This window comes from Chiloscyllium punctatum, chromosome 17, assembly GCF_047496795.1.
Source record: "Chiloscyllium punctatum isolate Juve2018m chromosome 17, sChiPun1.3, whole genome shotgun sequence".
NCBI lineage: Eukaryota > Metazoa > Chordata > Chondrichthyes > Orectolobiformes > Hemiscylliidae > Chiloscyllium > Chiloscyllium punctatum.
The window spans coordinates 69538362-69562456 of record NC_092755.1 but is presented as its reverse complement, the minus strand read 5'-3'; the positions used below and the strand labels follow the sequence as shown (position 1 = coordinate 69562456).

Sequence of the window (24095 nt, the reverse complement as noted above, 5' to 3'; positions counted from 1 at the left end):
CAACAGAAAGGTCTGTTCTGGAGAAGGGGTCACTCAACCCGGAACGTTCACACTGATTTCTCTCCAAAGATGCTGCCAGACCTGAGCTTTTCCAGCAATTTCTGTTTTTGTTCGTTGACTTGGAATCTGCTGGTGAGGCCACTGCAGGGAAAACTTTCAATTTGTGTGTGTGTGGGCACTTCTCTTGGTGACTCTAAATTCACAGACGAGACAGCACTACTGCACCTCCTCACTCCCCCCTTTATCCCCAGCCCACACTCTCAAACACCTGGTCTTTTGGCAATGCCAGAGGGTGTCCCTTAGATATTACCTTACACACAGTCAGCCTGCATTTTAGTGCCCTGTGTATCTGGTTACCACAGCTAGTGCACAGTCTCCATTTTCACTGGATATCAATATGAGCTTAATTTATTGCCTCAGCCATAAAGAAGCATTCCAGTTTATTGGCACTGCACTTTTCCCCTGTGCTGCAATGAAAGTCATTTTTCTCATACTTTTTAATTTGTCTGCGAGATTCATTCCATTAAGTGAAAGTGATCTAAATTTGCAAAACAAACTACTCCAATTTTATGATTACTGTATATCAATAATTCACAAAAGCAAAAATAAAAATCATATTAAAAGGATAAAACAGTGGAACAATAAACTGGTGGCTGTGGCAGTATGGACATAAAGCAGTTTTAGCTAAGCTTCCCACTACTTATGATTACAATGAATTACAACGAATAATTAGAATAAATAATAATTTTCCAAACTCTCTTCAAAATGAAACTCATTGGAATCAACTTTCAATATCTGCAAGTCAGCTCGGTCAGACAGATTTAGATCAGCTTTCAATGCTGCTGCAGAGGAACCAGAGTAACCTTGTGCATGAATCACAGAAGGTTGGTCTGCAGGTGCAACAGGCACTTAAAGCGGCAAATAGAACTTTGTCCTTCATTGCTGAAAGGATTGAGTTTAAAAGCAGAGAGGTTAAGTTGCAGCTATATAGGGTGTTGGTGAGGCCACACCTGGAGTGCTGCGTGCATTTCTGAGAAAGAATGTACTGGCACTGGAGGGGGTGCAGAGGAGTTTCACAGGGCTGAATCTGGAGTTGAGGGGGTTGGCTTATGAGAAGAGACTGAGTAGACTGGGATTATATTCGTTGGAATTTAAAAGAATGTGGGGGGGGGGATCTTGCAGAAACATATAAAATTATGAAGGGTATAGATAAGATAGAAGTAGAGAGGATGTTTCTACTGGCAGGTGAAACTAGGACAAGAGGGCATCACCTCAAAATTACAGGAAGCAGATTTAAGACTAAATTGAGAAAAACTTCTTCACCCAGAGGGTTGTGAATTTATGGAATTCCCTGCCCAGGGAAGTTGTTGAGGCTTCCACAATAAAACATTTTTAAAACTAAGATAGATAATTCCTTTAGTGTTAAAAAAAAAAGGGTTATGGTGAGAGGACGAGTAAGTGGAGCTGAGGCCATGAAAAGATCAGCCATGATCTTATTAAATGGCAGAGCAGGCTCAAAGGGTCCAGATGGCCTCCTCCTACTCCTAGTTCTAATGTTCTAATGGTCTCATGTTCAAGTATTTGTGATTGTATTACAATGAAAAGTTAAAATTAACCATTTTCCAAACCTTCTTCGAAATGAAGCTTAGTTAAATTAGCTTTCAGTTCTGGTTAGCACTGGTACACAGACAGTTTGGCAACAAACTGCAACAATTTAGTGTTTCCTATTCAACAAGAGTTCTGTTGAAGGATGATACTTAACCCATTTAGAATCATTGAAATAAACCTGTATTAGCTTGGTCAAAGGCAGTAGTGTCAAGTGTTAGACTGCTCTATTTCTCTCTTCTACCAAACTCCAATCACTAACATCATAGTTTGTCTTCTAAATAAATGATACAATTCTTGTCAATCCTTAGTTTAAAAAAAAATGTCTATTTGTTCTCCTACTCATGGGTGAAGGATGTAGCAAAGTTATTTCCTGAAACACGATTATCCTGGATAAGTTAGTCATCAAAATGTTAAAATGCAATTTTTAAAAGTAATTGGTCAAGATTTTAATAGTATATCAGTTGAACATAGCCTCCCTTACTATTGTAAAATTATTTTTTATTGAAAACAAATTAATAGTCACATACAATTTTTCCACAATTTACCTTAGCCTTTTAGATAGATGGCGGCTATTATGACCCCCTGAGCTCCTTCAACAACCTTACTAGCTCAACCATTCGTGTCCACTGATAGCTAATATTCATCTAATTAGTTGAATTATAACTGCTATGATATTTTAATACGTTGAAAGACACCAAAAACTAACTTTGAGTTGTTTTTAAAGTGAATTCGAGCAAAAGTTCATATTTACACCACCAGAAAAACATTAATTAAATAAGCTGGGTAAAGCCCCCAGCATTCATATTAAATGATACATAAAAATGAAATGAGGTTGCTATTTTTAAAGCATATCAGCAGCATACAAGAGTTTAACATGCAGAAAGCTAGGGTTTCCAAAATAGACACGCTACCAAACATCACACTCAGTTAATGTGAAAAAGGTATTAAATATTGCAATCAATACCTCTTTGCAAAATCTCATACCCTATGCTTCCTCCAAGCAACAATCTGACAAACATAACACCTGAGTATTTTAACGAAGTCAAAAAACGTTAGGAGAAAATGGGCTAAATGATTCTAGAGAACAACTGTAAAATCAACGCATTTTCAAAACGATTTGAGTTATTGGCTTCAAATTTACACCAACATCGACTATGTATGATTGAAGGTTTTTGTCTCAGGAAAAGCTCTGCAAATCTGCTAGGAGCTGTCAGCTTTCAACGACGCCCATTAAAATACACGAGAACTTAATTCACTGTACGAAATGCAGTCGTCTCATCATGAACTAAACACATTTGCAGCCACAAGAGAGACAATCATGCATTCAATTTTCTTGAAAATACAAAAGGGATTTGGCTGGGAACAATCCTCATATCAGCATCAGAATTAACATGTAAATTACAAATTGCTATTACACTCCTTTAGACAAATTTGGATGGAGAATAACAAGCTTAGAAATAGCTGTTTGCTACTTTAGAATTTTGAGTATTGCTGAGAAAAAAAATTGTCAAAGCATTTCATCACGTACTCTTCAGGACATTTTTTAACAATCACCCAAAAAAGGGGAAAAAAAATTTGTAGTACAGAAGAGGAGAACGCTGATGAGTTGACTAAGGTGTTGCCATGTAGAATGCATCCATTAGTGGTGAATGGCAGTTAAGCGTCAGACTTTGTTTAAGTCTGGTACATTGACTCTGATTTCTAAGGGCATTTCCCTGAGTAATGAATCTGGAAATGGCTGTCACTTGTGGCTGGGAGAAAGTGAGGACTGCAGAGTTGGGCAGTCAGAGCCTAAAAATGTGGCGCTGGAAGAACACAGCAAGTCAGGCAGTATCAGAGGAGCAGGAGAGTCAACATTTTAGGCACAAGCCTTTCATCAGGAATGTTACTTATGGCTACCAACTTATCGTGACTGTGTGAAGAACCATGCTGACAATTAATTTAGAATTGTCAGTCAGGTTCAGTATCCACGTTTGTGTACACTAGAAGGTACACGTATTCATTTACAGCCAGTCTAACATATACACACACTGCATAGGTTTTTCAAATCAACAAAATAGCTGATAGCTATTTGTTGATTTATTTCACTGATAGGATGATATATATCCTAACCAATCAGCACTTCCCATTCATGCAGTATGAATGTTTTTTCCCCTTTAATTGGTATTTTGCGAATTGGTCAATTCAAACATTGGCCTTTTACACCTAAAAGTTGCTGAATTCTTGCTTTGGTCTGAAACAGTTTAAGAGTTTGATTCATAGCAATTGCACTTGGAGAAGATAGGGGGTGCTGTGACACAGCGGTAAAAACAATGACTGCAGATGCCCAGGTGCTGTGACACCACCTGCCTGTTCATACAGTCTCAGAAAATCTCAAACTGAATAATCATTCTAGTCATATTAAAATAAATTTACAATAACACTGCATTTCAAAGAATGGCTCAGTCTGCCCCAGATTTAAATGTAGAATGATTTAAAAAAAAGAGTAGAAGCTCTACTTTCAACTACTTAGCAGTTTTTGATACATCAAAGTCAAATTGCTTGCAATAAGAAAACAAAAAAGTATGTATTGAACTGATGCAATTTCTCTTATTTTAAACAAGAACTGTAAATGCATGTTCACATATCGTAAAGTATGCTTTATGTTATGTACTTGGTTGTATTGGAGTTACATTTAATGCCAGGCAGAATTCATTGCACTGCATCCAAAATCCATCAGAACGCACCTTAATCAGCTCTGAGCTCAAGTTAATGAACATTGGATGTGCTTTCTGTATTTCTACTTGATGCATCAGGTATAGGATATGAAAGCCATTTTAATCTTCATAACTTAGTCAAAATACAGACTAAGTGCAGGGTAGACATTCAACCCATCAAGCCTGTTTTCTCATTCAATCCGATTCTGGCTGGTCATTCAACTCAGTCCCCAGTTCCCACTTTCTCCCCATTCCCTTTGATCCCTTTAGCCTCAAGACCTAAATTTAACTCCTTCATGAAGGCATTCATTGCTTTGGGTTCAACTCCTTTCTCTGACAAAGAATTCCACAGGCTTACCACCCTCTGGGTGAATGAATTTCTCCTCATCTTGTGTGATTCTGATCTATTTCAACCCTCCGCTTTACATTGTTGTGTGTTGTCACAGAGAAACAACATCTTACCCAAGCTTGTCAACCAAGTCCCACAGCACATTTGGGGAAGGAACAAGTGGAGAGCCATCATACAGGACAATGGAGGCTCCTGTAGCAAGAGCTGATAAAAGCCAGTTCCACATCATCCAGCCAATCTGGAAAAGACAGTGGGGGGAAAAAAAATGCAGCTTCATTCAACAGTCAGGTGACATCATTAGAAAAGGTGCAACTAGAAACATGAGCGGATTCCCAAACTTGGTGCCACTGGTTTCATGGATGAGTGCAATATCAGATAAAAAAACTCTAGAGGAACAGGTCACAAAGGCCAACAGTTTGCATTTACAGTGCAACTTGCATTTAAATTACAATAAATATTATTAAATGGCCTATTCTTGCTTTCATTTCAGAGGAGGCAAGACAGGAAGGAAGAGGAATAAAGATTGCAAAAAAAAAAATTGGGAATTCATGAAACAATTACACCATCAAGTATATCATGGGAATGGCTGCTATTCATGAACAGAAAAGGTAAAGATCAGTTTACTACAACATCAAGCAACTGGGGTCGGGGTGGGGGGTGGGGGGGGGGGGGACGGATTCAAGTAAACTTTTAGCGAAATAAGTTATAAAGGTTCACTCATCAGTCATATTGCATGTTGAACTTTGTGCAAGAACAAAATCTGAGATTAACAAGGACCAGCTTTTGAACTGCGATGGTTTGGATGCTCAGACAAAGATGTGGGTTAACTTGTGGCAAATTCTATTCATTTACTAAGTCACATACACAGTAAACCGCTGCTCCATTGGGATATGTCAGCTTGTTATATTCATGTATGAAACAATAGAACAACATTCTCAGATCAACCGAGGCTCTCACCTCCACGGGAATTCATGAACTCGATGGTGGATATAGCCACAGAAGTGGCAAGTGCCCTTCCACACTTAAACATTTCCAACTCCTATCAGGGATGGGATAAATAGTGTTGAGATTGTGCATTTTCCTGAGAGGAATTTGTAACCCATATTTCATGCATGGTGAAGAAAGCTCAAGGGGTGGCAAGATCTCAGGAGCAAGTGAAAGAAAAAAAATACAGTGGGGCTGGGGAGTAAATAAAAGACAGAAAAACATAACATAGCAAGAAGAAATCAGGACCAAGATAGGGGATACAATGCTCCTACTGCAGCAAGGCATCTGATTTTCAGTGCAGGAAGAAATTTGTGCTGGACAAATCCTCTTGGATCATCAATTCACACAAGTTCCAGTCACCACAAGAACGATACAGGTCAATGCCAGAACTGTCAGCACTCACATGTGAATGGATAGTCAGACAACTAGACTCTGAATGGATCAAATTAGGGGTCAATGTAAAGAAAGAGGGATGGAGGAAAGAAAAGGAACAGCAGACTAAACAAAAATGTACAAAATGTAACATGTGTGCTAAGCAGTAAACAGCATTTTATGACCTCAGATATAAAAGTGATTTTTTTCTAACTCGTTCATTCATGGGATGAGCATCACGGTGGGGGTGGGGGGGGGGGGGGGGGGAATACTTATTGCTCATTCCTAATTGCCCAGATGGCAGTTAAGAATCATATTGCTGTGTGCCTTGAGTCCAGACTAGGTAAGGATGGCAGCATTTCCTTCCCTGAAGGTCATTGGTGAACAGATGGGTTTTTCCTGACTCTCAGTTCCAGAGTATTATTGAGTTCAAATTTCACCATCTGCTGTGCCAAGATTTGAAACGAGGTTCCCAAAACATTAGCTGGGTCTCTGGATTAACATTCCAACGACGTTACCACTAGACCACCAACTACCATTGAATGCAAGAACAAAGTCTGAAAATGGACACCACTGCTGTGTATACAGGTGATGCCAAAGGTAGTCATTGACAATAACAGGAGGTGAGCAGAAAACACAATGAAGTGACAATAACTGTGTTACACTGCTCTTTTAATTTCATGGTCAATTGAAGCTCTTTCCCCACCCCAACCCAAATGAAACGAAAACAAATTCAAGTATAATCATTTGTATTTTACAGAAAAGGCCCTAGCTGCCCTTGGTTATGTAAATGAAATGACAAGCGTTGACAAGCGCAGAGATTTATTTGTGCTGCTACAACAGAGAAGGTGGTGCAGCTTCCCATTCTGTACGTTATTTATGCACACAATAATCTGCACTTACTGTAGAGTAGTAGATAATGACATCATTGCTGCTCATGTTGCCATGGAGAATGTGCTCCTTTAGATGCTGGATGAGCGTGCCCTGTGAAGAAATAATACTTCTTGAGACATCGATAGCTAGAACTTGCGGCTGTAATATCATGTCCTTGCAGTGCTCACTTGCTGTTACACTCCAGTTAAGTATTAAGCCATCTTACACTTGAAATTATTCATGTACTTATACAATAGCCTGAACAAGAGAAATGACACATCACTGTATGGAGAGGGAAGTCTCACATCATTCCTATTGACACCATATGTTGGTGCACTGCTGCGCTAAACAGACATTGATGAGGCCCAGCAGTCCCTTAGTCACTCTTAAAGAACTGCATGTAGATTTAAAATGGCTAAACAATGTCATGCTGCCTGGTACACTGCCTAAACTATCAAATGCAAATGCTAGACAACGGCCTCTCAGCCACAGGTGGACACCCAATGCTGAAGCAAGCAAAGGCTGTTCCTTCCCCACACCACCCCGCTTGCAGATGAATTATGTGTTTGTGCACTTGTCTCCCTGCACCCACATTTTCCCCAACCTCTTACACAACCCCATCAAACAGACAAAGCCCACAGTCTCTCCAACCCCAGAACATGGGGCAACATCTCATCCACCCTCAATCAGGTGAGTGAGGTCTCATCTCCAACTCCTGTGGCTAACAATGGATCAATAAGTAGTTGGGAGTCTCAATCCTGTGCAGCATTTGAAGCATTCTCATGGAAAGGAAGCTAACTACATTAGAAGTTTAACGTCAACTTGCTCAGGAAGTGTGAGTGACAAATTGCCTCAAGTATGTGAAAAGCTGCAATGCAGGTTTTCCACACTAAAACAGCGAAATTTGTTGTCATGTTACATCTTTACAAAGGACAAATCATTACCTACAACTGATAAATTTGGAGGAAATGTGTGCAGCATATATTCGGTGCCACCTTTATCCTATAATTGAAAGAGAGGGCAGGAGATCAACAAAGATCAGGGAAGCCATACTTTAATTGTCACCAACTTTTCACCAGCTAAAAAAAGTGTGCTGACTGCCTCTTAATGGTTTGTAGAATGTGGGTATGGGACACTTATTGTTCAGTTGTAGTTGCTCTGAAGCTATGTTTCACCAGGCCTCAAGCATCAGTTGTTCAGTCACACTGAAATCACCACTGTGGGTCAGAACAGATAAGGATAGCAGGATAGTCATGAATAGCTCACAAATATTTGAATTCCATATCTCACATTGTCATAGGTACCTTGAACTTAAATCTCTAGGTTGCTAGACTATTACAATGAAAATTACCCCTGCATAAGTCATCTTGCATTAATAATTATTGTTTGGAAGCAACATCTCCCAAAATTATTTGCAAAATTGTCGATTTTAAAAGTACAAAACAAGAATCTTGCTATAAGTGGAAATTGCATTTGCTACATAATTCTAAGAAAGTTTATTTCTACTTAAACTCAGCATTAGAGCGAACTGAATTAAATGATGGGATTTTTCTCTCTAAAATATAAGTAACAAAATTATAAAGGCTTTCTTCAATCATGTTCATACTTAACCTTGGTGTGGCATTGTATAATGGTGCAACACGACTGCCCCCTGGTGGTGCACACCTCTCTACAAAAGACAGCATCCTTTAAAACACCCGACAAACTGGGAAGTGCAGGGACTGCTAATAATGATTAACAGCTCAACATTCAGTCAGGTTGCAGCTAATGACCAATTCTCGAATTGACCTAGTCTCTTGCCTAAATGTAATCAATGAATCAACTGTCTGGCAACAACAATAACAGCTATACCACGCTAATGCAGACTAAACAGAAGAATGATCACAAACTGCCTTTCGGCTCACCTGGAATTTATGGATAATACATTATTTCAGGAAAAGCATATTGCTGAAATCGAATCAGTCCTTCAATAAATTAAAGTTTTAAAATAACTGACCACCAGCATTTCAAGCTTTTTAAAAGTGTTTAAACTCTGCATATTGCAAACTGCATTAAATCACACATTCGGTCTTCCAGTTTAATTTTTTTCTTTCCAGTTTCTCTCTTTTTTTTAAATAACCCCACACAACCACCTAACTGCAGTATCTTCCAGTTTTTAAGCTGTCATCTTTACTTGTTTTACTCTAATACTGATTAAATGATATTAACCTATGTACCATAGCTATGCTTGCGGAACATTAGATTTTGCATTGAATGTCCTTTAAATCAAAAGGTGATCATAATCAGTGCTGTATGAGTTCCTCGTGGCTTTCTACACCAAGGGACAGAAGAAACTTGTGAGCTGTAGAAGCATGCAAATAAATTCTGACACAATTAGCAGAATGTGATCTGAAAATAGTTTTTTTTGGTAAATATGTTGGAACTAGGACAAAATGCATCTTGGATGTGAGATTCTGAAGCGGGTTTACCTGCATTCTGAAATGGTGAATACTTGTTACCTGAAAACTACGTAAGATTTAAGTTAAATGGAAAACATGATATAAGGAAAAGTGAAACCCAGTTATTTTACTAATGCACATCCCAAACATGACAGTTAACACTGAATCAGCCGTAATAAAAAGAAATTTAATTGTGAATAGCTACAAAATGTCCCTTAAATTCATAAATGGATCAGAATAATCCATCTTACTTCCTCATGAATGGGAGGGGTTGACAGAGTAAAAGGCAGATATTTAACGAGTTTATCAGCAACTATTATTACTCATCAATGTAAATATTCACAATAAACCCAGGTATTATCATTCAAGTTATGGTTATCCACAAAACAGCAAATATCCCCGGTATCTACCATTCTTTTGAGGGATTTATTTTTAAATTTTTGTTCATGGAATGTGGGCATCACAGGAGTAGCACTTATTGTCCATTCCTAATTTTCCTGGAGAAGCTGCTTGCTTGAACTTTCCATTGTGGGGAGGTACATTTACAGAGCTATGAGAAAATGAGTTCTGGGATTTTGACCCAGCAACAAGGAAGGAATGGTGACACAGCTCCCAGGATCTATGTGAGTGGCTCAAGGGGGGCTTGTAGGTTGTGGGATTTCTGTGCATCTCTGTTGCTGTCCATGTATGTAGTACAGGTGGTGGGTTGCTGCAGTGCAGCTTATCAACAGTACACATTGTGCATGGTGGTGGAGGCAAACGTAAAAGATGAATTTTGACTAACTTCAGACGTCACTCATCACTAATGCCACCCACACTCTGCCACCCGAATAACCTGCAAGATTTCCCACGTGGTTGTCAAGCCTGAGGACACAGGGCTTCATAGGGTCAGCTGTCTCCAAAGCATTATTAGACCATAGATCTGCTCTCTCATTAGAGATAAGAATCATGTCATACAGTCATACAGATGTACATCACGCAAACAAACTCTTCAGTCCAACTCATCCATGCCAACCAGAAATCCCAACCCAGTCTAGTCCCATTTGCTAGCACTGGCCCATATCTCTCTAAACCCTTCGCATGCATAGATCCATCCAGCCTCTACCACTTCCTGTGGCAGATCATTTCATACCACCCTCTGAAAAAGTTGCCCCTTAGGTCATTAGAGCGAAAGAGACAACCAGTGGGGGTTTAATCAGAGGGTCATGATACCTCAGGTGAGGTTGAGAAGGAGAGTCCTTCATGGTCACCTCAGCCGGTGACAGCATTTGAACCCATGCTGTTGGCATCACACTGCTCCACAAAACAACCATCCAACTAATTCAGCTAAACTGCCCCCCCCCCAGTGTTTCCAATAGGCAGGCAGTGAATCATAGAGAGAACTGGAAACAAGAGCATGTGAAGGCAGTGCAGTCAAAAGAAAGAGATCTATTCCAATAAGGCCACGTTAAGACCAGGGCTGTGTGGAAATAAATTTTTCTAAATTTAAGAGAGGTTAGGGTAAGTGAGGTTCCATTTTCACCAGTTTCAAAGTGCTGTGTATTTATTATATAATTAACTGTGGTGAGCAGCAAAAGGTATGCTGCGTGGAACTCTCCTGGTTTGTGTCCACCATCAGTGCTCATGTTGTACAATTTCAGGTTCCAAGCTGTGGGAACAGCTTACTCGCGCCAGGAAACCCTGGCAGAGCCTAGAAGTACAAGAACGCTGGACCTACTCAGCAATCTGCTAACACCTTCTGTATTTATTTGCGACTTGTACTACTTTGCTTTTGAAGATCCAACATAGTCACAACCACAGTTTCAATCTAGCTTAAAGGTGAAATTTCAAGACCAGTTGGCGAACTCTCCAAATTCAAAAGTTTCTAAATTCAAATAAATAAGTAACTCACATTGGAATTATACCAAAAAAAGCCTCTTGAACAACAGGCACCTTTCTTCAAAACGAAAATGACTTTGAAGTAAAAAAAACTGTCAAGGATCTACGAAGGAATAATTTACATTACAGTTCAAAACACATATAAGCTCCTTTATCAGTTAATGGCTTGTTCCCTAATGTCAGGGTCTTTACAGGCATAGGGATGGAGATGTTTCGATGCTTGGCTGAATGTGGAATACTCCTGCCGATCCACATACTTTGACTGTAGTACATATTAGGAGGTTCTGCTCTAACAATTCTATATTGTTTGTTTAAATTTAGCACTCCCACTGTTTTGCTTTCATTGTAAGAAGAGAACATGCTAATTAACAAGTAACTAGGATGTAGAACGTGGGATTAGCAGCCTGCGTTAGTCCAGCATGCAGCAGCATGTATGTGTAAGAAAGTGCACAGATACATTATTCCAAAACAAGTAGGACTGAACCTCTAACAAATCTGTCCAATGAGGAATTCTATTTTAGATCTTCAAATAAATGGAACCTACATCAGTTTCAGTCCAGGAGACAGATTGTTAATATTACCATCTGGAAAGCACAACAGCCATATCTGCCTCAATTCTCATCAAAAGATATCTGTAATGTAGAATTAAGATATCTTTTACAAAACCTGTCCCTCTCTTCATCATTTGAAGATGTTCATGAATTTAAGTATAAACATATTATAACTTAAGCAAGATAGCAACATTTTCAGAACCATGATTAAATTACAAAATGAAAAAATATTTTTATTAAAAGGTCTGCACCATTGAAACACAAGGATAACCTAAATAAAGTTACTAAATATTTGGTATGATGCACAATTATTTGCAGTGTACAACTCTATAGATTGAATACGATGTCTCAAAACTATGGTGATTTTTGAAGCATTAAACCACTGATATGAAAGAAAAAGGAGTCTTGGAGTCCTTTGTGAATTAGGGTGTTGAATTAACCTCTCACAAATGAATAGGTTGCACCCTGATTAATAAAATCCTAACCTCCTGAAAGCCATGCTTTTTAAATGTTAAATATTCTGCATTCCAAATGAAAGCATTTAGAGATTTCGTCAAAACATGGTAATTAGAATTAAATACTAATTGAAACATCTTTGCATTTGGAAAGAAACCATTGCAGGAAAAGGGCAGTTTCATTAAAAGAAACATTTTCTAATTACTTTCCAATGTAATTACAGTTTTATTTTTGCCTTGTAATTATGTCCATGCATGCCTGCAATGTTGTTAGAAAATAATCAGTCCAGAACTTTTACACGAACAAGCTTACATTGTTTAAAACATAGTGAAGCTATTAGTGAACAGCAGGTATCTTATGGCATTCTTCACAGGCAGTCTCAGTGCTCAGCTGAGATGGTAGATTGCATAGGACAGGTTAAAAAAGGTCACCACTGCACAGATGCTGGAGGTCAGAGACAAAAACAGAAAATGCTTAAAATACTCAAATCTGGCAGCATCTGTGCAGGGAGAAACAAAACTTCTGAATCATTAGCGATCTGAAACGAGAAGTCCATCTCCCCTTCCTCTTAAGCCACCCAGCCTATTGAGTATTACTGGCCATAGACAGGCCATCCCGGTAAGCATTTATAAAGTAATGAGGTCAGTCAGAAAGAAATTAAAAGGACAGGTAGAGGGTGGAGCACAACAACAAAAAAAGGAATAATCTGGAAATTCATCAAGGCTGCTATCATTGTGAGGAAGAGCAACCTGCACCCCTATAATTGGAATGATTCTCACCAATTGTTAGGGCTGCCCATGACTGAGTGGCACAAAATGGCCAACAGCTGCCCATAGCTAATGCAGTAGAACATGGCTGACAGTAGTTAGAGTGTGTGGGAAAATATTTGCTTAATGTAGTCTCAGCAATAGAACAATAGTATCTCTGTATAATCAAGGTTACTTAAAATGAGCTAGTACATGCAGCTGCAATTTCTCACATAGATAAGAACATTTCACATTAATTAGCTGTTTGCTTAATAAATTTGTTACACTATTAAGAGTAGTTTTTAATTAAGAGTCTTCAGACAAATCATAGACATAGATCTACGTATATACACACACACACACAACAAAAATCACTAAAAGCATTAGAGCAAGAGATTTCAACTAGTTTCAGATAATAAAAGCAACCCCCAAGTAATTACAGGAAGGAATGGATACAGAGATTAGCAGACATAGGAATGTGGATTGAATGATCACATTAAGACACAACTTGTTAGCTAAAGAATTCTACATTAGATGTAACCACATAACTTTGTTAGGACTGATCAAAAATCAATATTCTCCTGGATTCTCTAATGAGAATTTTTTAAAAGTTCCTTAAGTAATAGGTAGGCATCCGAATAACTGGCAGTTAATACAATGCAACTAGCAAATGTTACTTGAATACAGTATCCATTGTGAAAAGTTTCCAGAAGATAGATAATAAGGTCTGAAAAAACATCATGAAGGACCAAGAGTGGAAAACAAGCCTGTCCATCACTTTGTCATTCAGTAATATGATTAGTTTATATGGAAATACATTGAAATTGTTGACACAAGCTTGAACGGTGTAAGGTTATGCACCAGAGAGCCAATTACAAAGGGATAACTCGGCTCTACCGACCAACAGTATTCAAAGGAAAGTGTGTGTGCTCTCAGTTTAATAGTTAAGACATTTTGAAGTCATGTACTGTAATGTACTTGCTATGTACTGTAACCGACTTGTAAATCACAATAAAGATTACCTGAATCCACCCCATGATTCAGATTACTCATTGAAAATATGGGACCTAACACCAATGATGTCCTATTCAAAGAATGGAGAGGTGGTGACATTGGCATCTTTTTAAAGAGGAACAGAGCACTGCTCATTTTTTTTAAAGTAGGATACAAAACATTAACATATTTAGTAGCTAACCAGAAGCTCAGGAGTTTTCATGCTGCAACAAAATGTAATTTTATACTGGAAATTAGAACATACATTAAGGAAATAATTCCTAGAAAACATTCTAGCAAAATGACATTAAACAGGGAAATATAAAATGAGGACAGTGTCTGATTGAAGAACTCAGTTCTGGGAAATGGGGATGGTTCACTGACCATCACCAGCTGCCCTGACTTTTCAGCCTATCTCACAATTCCAACCCCACTCTCTCCTCTTTGTTTTTGTTTCAGTTTTCGAGTAGCCATACAAATTTGCAGTCAATGAACAATGACTTCACACAACTTGCATCTATTGAAACCACATGCCAGTTAGGTTCTGCATTAACTTGTTGTGCCTGATGCTGCACCACTCAATCACGTTGAAGGGGACAATCCTCCTGCTCAATATCCTGACACTCCCCCTCCTCAGAAGACTGCTACCATTCCCCTACCTCTTCAACACCCATCATATCCCCTTTTGGCTTTCTCCAGTTCTGCAGAGCACAGCATGCTAGGAATATGCAGCACATCTGTCTAGACCATACAGCAAGGCCCCTCCAGACTGATCCAGGTACCAGAACAGTCTTCAGGAGGCCTGTTGTTGGATTGATAACGGCCTTGGTGGAAGAATTTATGACACCGCACCTACACTGAGCCTCGGTCAGGGGGATGCATAATGGAGACATCGGCCATGGTTGCAGAAGGTAGCCCAGAAACTGACAATGAGGGACAAGCTCAATCCCCCAGGACCCCACAAGCAAATACAACAGAATTGTTGGCTTCCACCCTGGTGACTGGCCTGCCTGTGAATAAGGCTCTTAAGTGGAATATTGTGTTCAGTTCTGGTCGCCTCATCATAGGAAAGATGTGGGAGCTTTAGACAAGGTGCAGAGGAGATTTACCAGGATACTGCCTGGACTGGAGGGCATGTCTTCTGATGAAAGGTTGAGGGAGCTGGGGCTTTTCTGTTGGAGCAAAGAAGGATGAGAGGTGACTTGATAGAAGTGTACAAGACGTTGAGAGGCATAGATAGAGTGGATAGCCAGAGGCTTTTTTTCCCAGGGCAGAAATGTCTATCATGTGGGGGCATAATTTTAAGGTAATTGGAGGAAGGTTTAGGGGAGATGTCAGAGGTAGGTTCTTTATGCAAAGAGTGGTGGGTGTGTGAAATGCACTGCCAACAGTGGTAGTAGAGTCATACACATTAGGGACATTTAAGCGGCTCTTCAATAGGCACATGGAAGTTAGTACAGTGAAGGGTTTGTAGGTTCGTCTGATCTTAGAATAGGATAGAAGGCTGGCACAACATCAAGGGCCAAAAGGGCCTGTACTGTGTTGTACTGTTCTATGTTCAAAAAGGGCATTAATTACCCTACTTGACAACCTCAAATGGTTGAGGGAGGGGAAAGGCATTCAGCATCCCTCCCACCCTAGGTGTAAACAGTCAGAGTCACCAGCAAACTGCTTCCCCCCAACCACCCCCGATTAACAGCCTCCAAATCCACCAGAGGAAGTAGGAAAGGCCAAAAACAATATTACTTTTAATAAAAGCAAAATGCAAATATCTTTCATCCTTCTACTGAATCTAACTTTAAAACACAACATGTAAAAATTCAGATAAACACAGCCAAATTAAAACGGAATGAGTCTTTGTCCTTTCTGATAAGAGGTTACCTACCCCAGCTGAATGTACCATACATTTTGGTGCCCCTGTTGTGCCAGACGAATACATGATAAAGAGTGGGTGGTTGAAGGGCAGCTGCTCAAACTCCAGCTGTGGACCGTGGTCTCCTTCCTTGCCAATGGAAAGGAAAGCATTCAGAAACATGCTACAAAAAAAAAAACACACCAAATTATTTTGTTATAAAACTAACACATTACAATCATAGAATTCCTACAGTGTGGAAACAGGTCATTCAGCCCAAGTCTACACAGATCCACTGAAGGGCATCACATACAGACCCATGCCCCTACACTATGTTTCCCATGGCTAACACATCTAACCTACACAGCCCTAGGCGCTGTGGGGCAATTTAGCATGGCCAACCTACTAACTTGCACATCTGTGCATAGTGGGAGGAAATCAGGACACCAGGAGGAAACCCCCACAGACACGGGGAGAATGTGCAAACTCCATAGAGACAGACAGTCGCCAGAGGGTGAAATTGAACCTGGATTCCCGGTGTTGTGAAACAGCATTGCTAACCACTGAGCCATCTTGCCGCCATAGCAGTACTCAAGGAGAGAAAGCTTGGCAGAAATGCTCTCAGAAATAATATTTAACCCCTCTGCAAAAGAAAATTCATGTAAAATTAAGCATTGACATTAAAAGAAATAAATTTCTACCCCATGGAGTTCTGGACCTCATTTCCCATATGCTTTCTTAGTGAATTTCAATATTGGGAAAGGGCTGCCTATTTCCCAGAAAACACTAAGTTGTTCTGAAAGATGGTTCATCAGCCTGGCCTGAAGCTGATCTACAACCATTGCACCAAAGAGGATCAATATAGGAGTAGCTGGATATACTGCACATTATAAATTGGTCCACAGGGTTGATCAGGTAAGGAGACATGCTATTCCCATAATTGAGGATCTCACTCTGATCCATTCATCTAAGAGAGCTCCAAAATAACAAATAACAAACAGCGTTTCTCCATCTCCCATTGCTTTTTCACAGAATCGCAGAACTGTTACAATTTAGAGGTGGCTGTTCTGCCCATCGTGCCCACACTGGTGCTAATATCGAAAGCCAATCTCCTGTCTTTTCCCCATACCATCACACATCATTTCTATCCAAATAATCATCCAACTGCCCTATAAATTACCTTCATTGATCCTGCCTCCACCACATTTCCAAGCAGTTCAGTCCATACCCCACTGAATCGCTGTTTGATAAAAGTTTTTCTGACATCACCCTTGCTACATTGCACATCACTTCAAATCTTAGAGTCAGAGGAATAGGACTGGACTGCACAACACCCCCCTTGAGCCTCTTCTGCTATTCAATGAGATCATGGCTGATCTATGACCCAACTCCATTATGACCATTGGCTCATATCCCTTATTAACTTTGATAGTTAAATATTTATCTATCAATCTCTACTCTTGTTCTTTTCTCAAAAGAGTTGCAGAAAATGTTGACATGTTTTAAAGAAAAGATATGCACCGGTAGAGTGCACTAAAGAAAAAAAACCTCTCCTGGTCATCTTTCGAAGCAGTTACACCATTCTCGCATCTTCCAGAGTTGTTGAGATGCTAGCTATGTTGTTTCCAGGAGGAGGGTTCCTCCAGCAACCATGAAGGAATGTCTAACCATTCAACAAGAATTCACTTGGAGGCATCTGGGGTTTATTGGGTGGTAACCCGACATGGTGGCAGATCCTGCCCATAGTCAAAATGGCAGTGGGCTCACAACTGGCTCTTATGACATCCAATAGGTCAATATTAGCTGCCATTTTACCAGCCCTCCCATCACCCAGCCAATTGACATAGCTCATAAAATATAGTGACTAGGAGAAAGTGAGGACTGCAGATGCCGGAGAATCAGAGTCAAAAATGTGCAGCCCTGGAAAAGCACAGCAGGTCAAGCAGCATCCGAGGAGCAGGAGAGTCAACATTTCAGGCATAAGTCCTTCATCAGGAATGTGGGGTACTTACGCCCGAAACATCGATTCTCCTGCTCCTCGGATGCTGCCTGACCTGCTAGGCTTCTCCAGTACCACACTTTTTGAGTCAAAATATAGCCTCAGATCTACTGTTACAGTGGAATTCAGTTCTTTAGCAAGATTTGATAAACAGTTGTTAATTAATCTTGGCATAACGTCATTAGAAAATCTCAATCATACAAATGTTAAAATGTTAGTGCTGCTTTGTATTTCTTCAACAGATTTTAAACTATTAGATTACTTATTGACTACAATTTTTCATGTTGAAAAGTCAGCATTTATATCTTGAAAACAAAATACTACTTGTTTATTAGTGTACAAATCATTTCATTCAATGAATGATAAATATGAAAATACAGCATATCTTTGTTCTGTGCATTTAAATAAGGGAAAAACACCAGAGTATAAAATCCTAAAACAGAAATGCTCAAGACAATCAATATATAAATTGAGATATCACATTATACCGAGTCTGGCTTAACTATGTTGTAGAGCAAATGAGCAGAGCAATTTCCTCGATGTACTGTATATGTTATATTGCTGTTTGTTTGCATAGCTTGAACATCATTAGAACAAAAAAGAAGATCTGATTATTTAAGGCAATAAAAAATCACTTTGGCATCTTAACTTCTAAAATCGAGAGGGGTTTGACAGCATACAAGTGGAAGACGGGATAGAAAAACAATATCTTTCTTTAAAAAGAGAAAATCTCCAGGTAAAGGCTGATCTTGGGAGCATTGATTGAGGAAGGAATGTTGGTGAGGATACAGAACTAACTCCCATTCTCTTTCTCAGACTGTGCCATATGGTTCTTCACATCCATCTGAATGAAGAATGATCCACTTTAGTCTGATCAGAAAGACAGAACCTTCAATAATGCAGCACTTGCTCGAGAGTTATGTATTCAAGTTCTATAAGAGAACTGGAACCTGCAATTTATTTTAATGTAGAGACAAGAAAAGGCATCACATATATTCAGATATCATCCCTGCCAGCACATTATACCTGCTGGTTTCTAATCACTGCTGACTCATGGTTGGCACTAATCCTTTCTATCACTGCAGATATCAGATTTTTTTTTGTTAAGACCGGAAACCTTCATGGACGTTTTTAATCAACTAATTCAGGCATTTAAATGACACACCTTTGAAGTTGACAGGACTTGAAACAAGGCTTTCTGGGCCAGAGGTAGGGACACTACCACTACTACACTACCATGGGTCCTTTAATCAGGAATCAATTCTTCAAATGTGCCATGAGCAAAATCACACAAATGTTTCTGCCTGATTACAGGCCAAGCAAATGTGATAACCACTACACCTCAAAAATGAAATAATCCACCTCTCTATGTTGAGTCTAATAACCTGTCTAATTGTCACTGTTGAGCATAATGCAGGACAGAGTCTTAACGAGCAGAGGAATTTATCTTGCATAAAAAGATATACTTCATTACATGAAAGCAACAGATGAAACCCAAGTTTGACTTCACAAGTTAAGGTGGTCTGGAGATTTCACAATTCTTCCAGAATGCACTCTATTTGAACTTGGAAAGTTGGTAAGTCTTGGGCTTCAGGACATGTTGACCTTGATTCACATCTTAACTGTCATCCCTTATCCACACCCACTGCCATGTACCCAATTGTGCCAACCATCATGCACAAATGACACTTATGTAGTAAGTAGCCTGCTACCCAAATGTTCTTATCTAAAAACAAAAACATATATGCAGTCCCAAAGAATCAATGGTGAGGACAACTGCTTCAGTAAGATAGGGAGTTGAGTATTCAGTTTTCACCTCATCAGCAATTCTGATGGTGATAAGCCACACTGGAGTGGGATGGAGCAGTAATTTAACAAGGCTATATAAAAGTCAATGTTCGGACACCACACACAGCCTTCCCACTTTCCTGTGGACATTTCAGCGAACTTGTTACATGTTCAAATCTGAAAGTGGCCAAAAACTGGCTGAAAGATTCATTATCAAACTGTGACCCATTGTCTAACACAACCATATCTGGGATGTCTTGTGCAATACATTTTTCATGCAAGGCATCACAACAGCTTCTCTGATGACAATCTATAACTTTGTACCTCTATCCACTATGAAAAATAGTCAATAGCGATAAGGCAAGAGCATCAATCAAACAAGCGGTTTTAAATTCCTTTGTCTTGTTGTTGGTTCAAACCTTTTAATACTAAAAACCTTTAAACCTTCAGCAATACTGTATGATATTCTTGCAATAAATTAGATTAACTAGAAATGCTATACTATGTTACATCTTGCCAGTTTCAAATTGCATGAAGTGGTAATGCTATTCTTCTGTATTGCTTACCAGTGAATTTCCTGCCTTTTTAAATAATTCAAATGGTGATCCCTTCCTTCCGAAAGGTTCATCATTACTTCCCAGGTAAAGCAGATATATTCCTGCCTTTCACAACTCAAGCACAAAACACAGCTCACACAATTTTTCAAATCAAGTTCTTTGGCTGTTACCTTCCTGAATCTTCCCATCACAATTTTTGTTTCAATCCTAGGTGTTATGATCTTCCTAAAGTCTTAGCATTGTCCAAACTTCCTTCTTCATCTGCTGTCATCTGCTCTTTGAATTTTTTCTCTTTTTTTTTAAATTTAGTGCTGGAATGTGGGATTCACTGGCTGAGCCAGAATTCCTGCCCATGTCTAATTGCCCTCAAGTGGTGGTGAGACGGCTTCTTGACCCACTGCAGTCCATTTGGTTTAGGTATACCCACAATGCTGTTAGGAAGGAGTTCTCAGATTTTCACCCAGCGACATTGAAGGAAGAGCGAGATATTTCCAAGTCAGGTTGGTGTGTGGCTTGGAATGAAACTTGCAGTTGGTGATGTTCCCATGTATCTGCTGCTCTGGTCATCACAGGTCGTAGCTATTAGGGGGTTTGGAAGATGTTGAAGCCGCTTGGTGAATTTCTGCAATGCATCTTACAGGCAGTACATGCTGCTGCTGCTGCTGAGCGTCAGTGGTAGAGGGAGTGGATGTGGTGCTAATCAAGCAGCCTGCTTAATTTTAATCTTCATTAATAGCCTTTATGCTACTGCAACCGCAATAATAGTTTGTGGCTCAAACCCTGCCCTTGCTGCTGTCCTGTGGAGTCCATTCACAATCACAGAGATGCTTTTTTTGAGAGATGAAAACACTTTTCTCACTCTTTCCTCCCCTGCCTGGACTTTACATCATTTTAATAAATGTTTCACTCCTATTCCCTCCGGGATCTTTAATTTTACTTCTGGGGCCTCCAGTCTCTCCAAACTAACAGTTTTGGAATGAACAAATGAGAACAGCTTCATTCCAATGCAGATCTTCTGACAGACACTCTTGCCGTTTCACTACTGATGACAAAATCGAAAGCCATTTTGGCTTTGTTTCTGAAACTATTTAACTTGTTAACCCCTCCCCAACCTCACCCCTTTCACTAATGCAAAACTCCCCCTCCATATGATGCTCCCTTTCCTCTTTCTTCACATACAAAATTTCCTTCTCAAAGCCTATTGTTTTATCAATACCTTTAGTCACCTCTACCACTGTTCATAGCTAATTTTCTGTGACCACAGTGGGAGATTTGCTACACTCAAGATGCTACAGAATTGTTAGCCATGGCTGTTGTATTATAATACACCAAAATATCTACTGACATTGCAAACAGCATTCCATTGAAACATTATTTCTGAATGTTCACCTGTTTGGTATCCTTGACAGGTCTATGGCCTCTTCTGATCGCACATATGGAATTACTATAACCTTCTTCAAGTCTGGTAAACCTAAAAAGAGAGCAAATAAAGTCATGTCAATCAACCTCAACTTGCATGGTGTTACTGAGACTTAGACTAATCAGTAATGAATTGCTGAGTTTTAGCCAAATTTTCCTAGACAACATCCCTCCTCTCAAGAGTGACAATGATATGACTGAGTTAAGTGGGTGAACCAATTATTTTCCTTGATCTACTCCTCCATTGTCATCCTGTTGGGAGTTTTCTATAGGCCTCCGAATAGTTCCAGAGATGTAGAGGAAAGGATAGCAAAGATGATTCTCGAAAGGAGTGAGAAAGACAGGGTAGCTGTCATGGGGGACTTCAACTTTCCAAATATTGACTGGGAACACTACAGTACGAGCACTATAGATGGGTCAGTTTTTGTCCAGTGTATGCAGGGGGGCTTCCTGACACACTATGTAGACAGGCCAACAAGGGGCGAAGCCACATTAGATTTGGTACTGGGTAATGAGCCCAGCCAGGTGTTAGACATAGACTAGGTGAGCACTTTGGTAATGGCGATCACAACCCTTATGTTTACTTTAGTGATAGAATGGGATAGGTGTATACCACTGGGCATGAGTTACAGCTGGGGGAAAGGCAATTACAATGCAATTAGGCAAGATTTTCGAAGCATAGGATGGGGAAGGAAACTGCAGGAGATGGGCACATTAGAAATGCGGAGCTTATTCAAGGAAAAGCTCCTGTGTGTCCTAGGTAAGTATGTACCTGTCAGGCAGGGAGGAAGCTGTAGAGCACGGGAGCCGTGGTTTACGAAGGAAGTGGAATCTCTGGTCAAGAGGAAGAAGGCGGCTTATGTTAGGATGAGATGTGAAGGCTCAGTTAGGGCGCTTGAAGGTTCCAAGGTAGCCAGGAAAGACCTAAAGGGAGCTCAGAAGAGCCAAGAGGAAACATGAGAAGTTGTTGGTGGATAGGATCAGGGTAAACCCTAAGGCTTTCTATAAGTATTTAAGGAACAAAAGAATGACGAGAGTAAGATTAGGGCCAATCAAGGATAGTAGTGGGAAGTTGTGTGTGGAGTCAGAGGAGATAGGGGAAGCACTAAATGTATATTTTTCAACAGTATTCACTCTAGAAAACAATGTTGTCGAGGAGAATACTGAGATACAGGCGACGAGACTAGGAGGGATTGAGGTTCACAAGGAAGAGGTATTAGAAATCCTGCAGAGTGTGAAAATAGATAAGTCCCCTGGGCCGGATGGGATTTATCCTAGGATCCTCTGGGAAGCCAGGGAAGAGCTTGCCGAGCCTTTGGCATTGATCTTTAAATCGTCATTGTCTACAGGAATAGTGCCAGAAGGCTGGAGGATAGCAAATGTGGTTCCCCTGTTCAAGAAGGGGAGTAGAGACAATCCTGGTAATTATAGACCAGTGAGCCTTACTTCAGCTGTTGGTAAAGTGTTGGAAAAGGTTGTAAGAGAGAGGATTTGTAATCATCGAGAAAAGAATAATTTGATTAGGGATAGTCAGCACGGTTTTGTGAAGGGTAGGTCGTGCCTCAGAAACCTTATTGAGTTCTTTAAGAAGGTGACCAAACAGGTAGATGAGAGTAAACTGGTTGATGTGATGTATATTGATTTCAGCAAGGCGTTAGATAAGGTTCCCCACAGTAGGCTATTGTACAAAATGCGGAGGAATGGGATTGTGGGAGATATAGCAGTTTGGATCAGTAATTGGCTTGCTGAAAGAAGACAGAGGGTGGTGGCTGATGGGAAATGTTCATCCTGGAGTCCAGTTACCAGTGGTGTACTGCAAGGGTCAGTGTTGGGTCCACTGCTGTTCGTCATTTTTATAAACGACCTGGCTGAGAGCGTAGAAGGATGGATTAGTAAATTTGCAGACGACACCAAGGTCGGTGGTGTTGTGGATAGTGACGAAGGATGTTGTAGGTTACAGAGAACCTACAAGTTGTAGGCTGCAGAGCTGGGCTGAGAGGTGGCAAATGGAGTTTAATGCAGAAAAGCGTGAGGGGATTCATTTTGGTTGGAGTGACCAGAATGCAAAGTACTGGGTTACTGGCAAGATTCTTGGTAATGTAGATGAGCAGAGATCTCGGTGTCCATGTACACAGATCCTTGAAAGTTACCACCCAGGTTGACAGGGTTGTTAAGGCTTACAGTGTTTTAGCTTTTATTAATAGAGGGATCGAGTTCAGTAACCATGAGGTTATGCTGCAGTTGCACAGAACTCTGCTGCGGCCACACTTGGAGTATTGTGCACAGTTCTGGTCACTGCATTATAAGAAGGATGTGGAAGCTTTGGAAAAGGTGCAGAGGAGATTTACTAGGATATTGCCTGGTATGGAGGGAAGGTCTTATGAGGAAAGGCTGAGGGACTTGAGGCTGTTTTCGTTAGAGAGAAGAAGATTGAGAGGTGATTTAATAGAGACATACAAGATAATCAGAGGGTTAGATAGGGTGGACAGGGAGAGCCTTTGTCCAAGTATGGTGACGGCAAGCACGAGGGGTC

At 40.1% G+C, this 24095-nt stretch overlaps 1 protein-coding gene across 2 annotated transcripts in view; it reads right to left on the bottom strand.

The window, feature by feature from the left end:
- Window positions 1-24095, bottom strand: part of aacs (acetoacetyl-CoA synthetase) — a 153838-nt gene that overhangs the window by 57224 nt on the left and 72519 nt on the right. For both annotated transcript variants that reach the window (XM_072587395.1, XM_072587394.1), the window contains exons 7-10: window positions 21533-21614; window positions 15833-15983; window positions 6916-6996; window positions 4767-4891 (exon numbers count right to left, since the gene is read on the bottom strand). In XM_072587395.1, the coding sequence (XP_072443496.1) occupies window positions 4767-4891; window positions 6916-6996; window positions 15833-15983; window positions 21533-21614 (439 nt within the window). The remainder of the gene's footprint in view (window positions 1-4766; window positions 4892-6915; window positions 6997-15832; window positions 15984-21532; window positions 21615-24095) is intronic.